We start from the raw sequence: 2,145 nt of genomic DNA, 5'->3' as shown, positions 1-2,145 counted from the left end.
TTTTACATCTATTGAAACAGTAGTAGAAGGAGCTAGTAATTCTCTAACAGACTTGACATTACTATGTTTATCCTATAAATTTTAGAACATTTAGGTAAAAATAATAAATATAGATGGTAATTTTTTTATCTGATCTTTTCTTTTAATTTTTTATACAATTTGACTGAATTTGTACGATTATAGTATCTAAGGACTAAGAAGGCACACAGGACAATTGTTAAAATTGCCTAGTAATAAAAAATATGAATTTAGAATTATCCATTAGGTACTTACTTTCAAATGCTTGCGAAGATTTGATGGGGCACGTGAATCAGCAGTACGCGTCTTCGAACAAATACAATGTTTGCAAGATACTTCGTACGTAGTGTACAACTCGCAACTATTTATTATTTTAATAACTTTAAAATGAATATTATAAATATTCCACGGAAGAATTAGTTCATTTTCCATACTAGTTAAGTCTTTAATATAAAAATTAAAAATATACTGCGTATTTTAAAACAATTCTATATAGTCAGGACTCACGTCAGTGTTCAAACAATAATATTACAACGATTGACAACTATAGCGTCTTATAGTGACTGGGCGATTAACAAATAACGAGTGCGGAGTGACGGTGTGTGTGTGTGTGTGTGTGTGTGTGTGTGTAGATATATGATATATGGGAAATATTATTTTTCCCGTAATATCTTTGTTTGTTGATAACAACATTTATAATCGTCATGTCTTTTCATCGACGATAAGCAATTTCTTCATAATCGATAAACGAAACTAAATAGTAAATAATAAAATAATATCTTGTTTGAAAATGTTGTATTTAATATTTTTAAATACAAAATATGATAATATGTATTTGAAATATACCTGAAATACTTCTGTCTAAACTCTAAAAGTATTTAAAATACAGAAAAAGTATGGATAATGGATATATCACAACTGAAAAAAAAAAAAATTCAAAATCGCCTCAGCCATTCCCTGGTAAACTTGTTGATCAATCATAATCCGTTTTCAAAATTAAAATCTGTAAAACCAAATTCTTCCAGTTTTGTCTAGCTTATTGGTCCAAAAGTCACTTTTTTTCATCTGCTGCAGCCCTCTTAAGCAGAGTTTGAAACAATTTGGTTTCGATTTTGTATAACGGTTTCCAATTTTTTCCGGTTACTGAAATCAGTTTTGAAACCGACTTTAGAAACAGGTGCAAACCGAAAAAAATTGGAAACAGGTATAGCACTTCCACAGTTCTCAGATAACCCAATGTTAAATTGTGTTAAATTATATGTTATTTTAAATTTTAATTTATATGTGTTAAATTTGAATTCAAAAATACGTCATGGTATACAAAAACGTAGCTGATCTGGCACGGTGTTTCATCCGGATGCATGTAAAATTTCCGAAAATAATTGCATGGGCCATAAAATTGCAAAATCTAAATATATTCGTATAGGTACCGAAATATTAAAACATTTAAAACGTTAATTCCTGAATTATAAAAATCCTGCAGTAGTGGAAATATCCAATTTCATCAAAATGTTAACTTCATAAATGCCTTTAAAAAGAAAACTGCACATAATTTGTAATTTCGATACTTTGTAATTGTAAGAAACCTAACCATGCATTTAATTTTCTAAGATAATGACCTAGAATATAGTTTTATCATCATAATAATATATATTATTCATCGGAATAAAAAAATAAGATATAGCTAGATTTATAATTTTTATTTTGAATATTATATTGCAGTGCGATATCTTGAAAATACAACGTATCCACGCCCCACAGATGTACGGTATGTACCTCTTACGCAAGGCGGAAATGCGCTTGCAGACCAATGGTGGAAATGATATAGAGAAAGTCCTGTACCACGTCACCGCTGAGTCCAACGCTGTGGAGTCGCTGATCAGGGGACTCGACTGGAGGCGCAATCAGCGCGCCAAATTTGGGAGCGGTGTATCTTTCAGTAATGACGTGGACTATAGCAACTATCACGCCAATCAGTCCACTAATAAAGGTATAAGATAAATAATATAGTGTTTATTATTAATCTTTGTTTACCTGTCAACGAAATTCTACACCATTCCACCCTAATAAAACGTATCAAAGTCCCCTCAAAAATCGTTGTAAAAATATTCGAATGTATAGATTAGC

At 30.7% G+C, this 2,145-nt stretch overlaps 1 protein-coding gene across 1 annotated transcript in view; it reads left to right on the top strand.

The window, feature by feature from the left end:
- Window positions 1-2,115, top strand: part of LOC115033000 (protein mono-ADP-ribosyltransferase PARP11-like) — a 9,668-nt gene extending 7,553 nt beyond the window's left edge. The window contains exon 3 of the mRNA XM_029486061.1: window positions 1,741-2,115. Coding sequence (XP_029341921.1) covers window positions 1,741-2,019 — 279 coding nt within the window. The 3' untranslated portion in view covers window positions 2,020-2,115. The remainder of the gene's footprint in view (window positions 1-1,740) is intronic.
- Window positions 2,116-2,145: the final 30 nt, after the last annotated feature.

This window comes from Acyrthosiphon pisum, chromosome X (assembly GCF_005508785.2).
Source record: "Acyrthosiphon pisum isolate AL4f chromosome X, pea_aphid_22Mar2018_4r6ur, whole genome shotgun sequence".
Lineage (NCBI taxonomy): Eukaryota > Metazoa > Arthropoda > Insecta > Hemiptera > Aphididae > Acyrthosiphon > Acyrthosiphon pisum.
The sequence above is the reverse complement of the archived record's forward strand: the minus strand, read 5'-3'. Positions and strand labels throughout refer to the sequence as shown.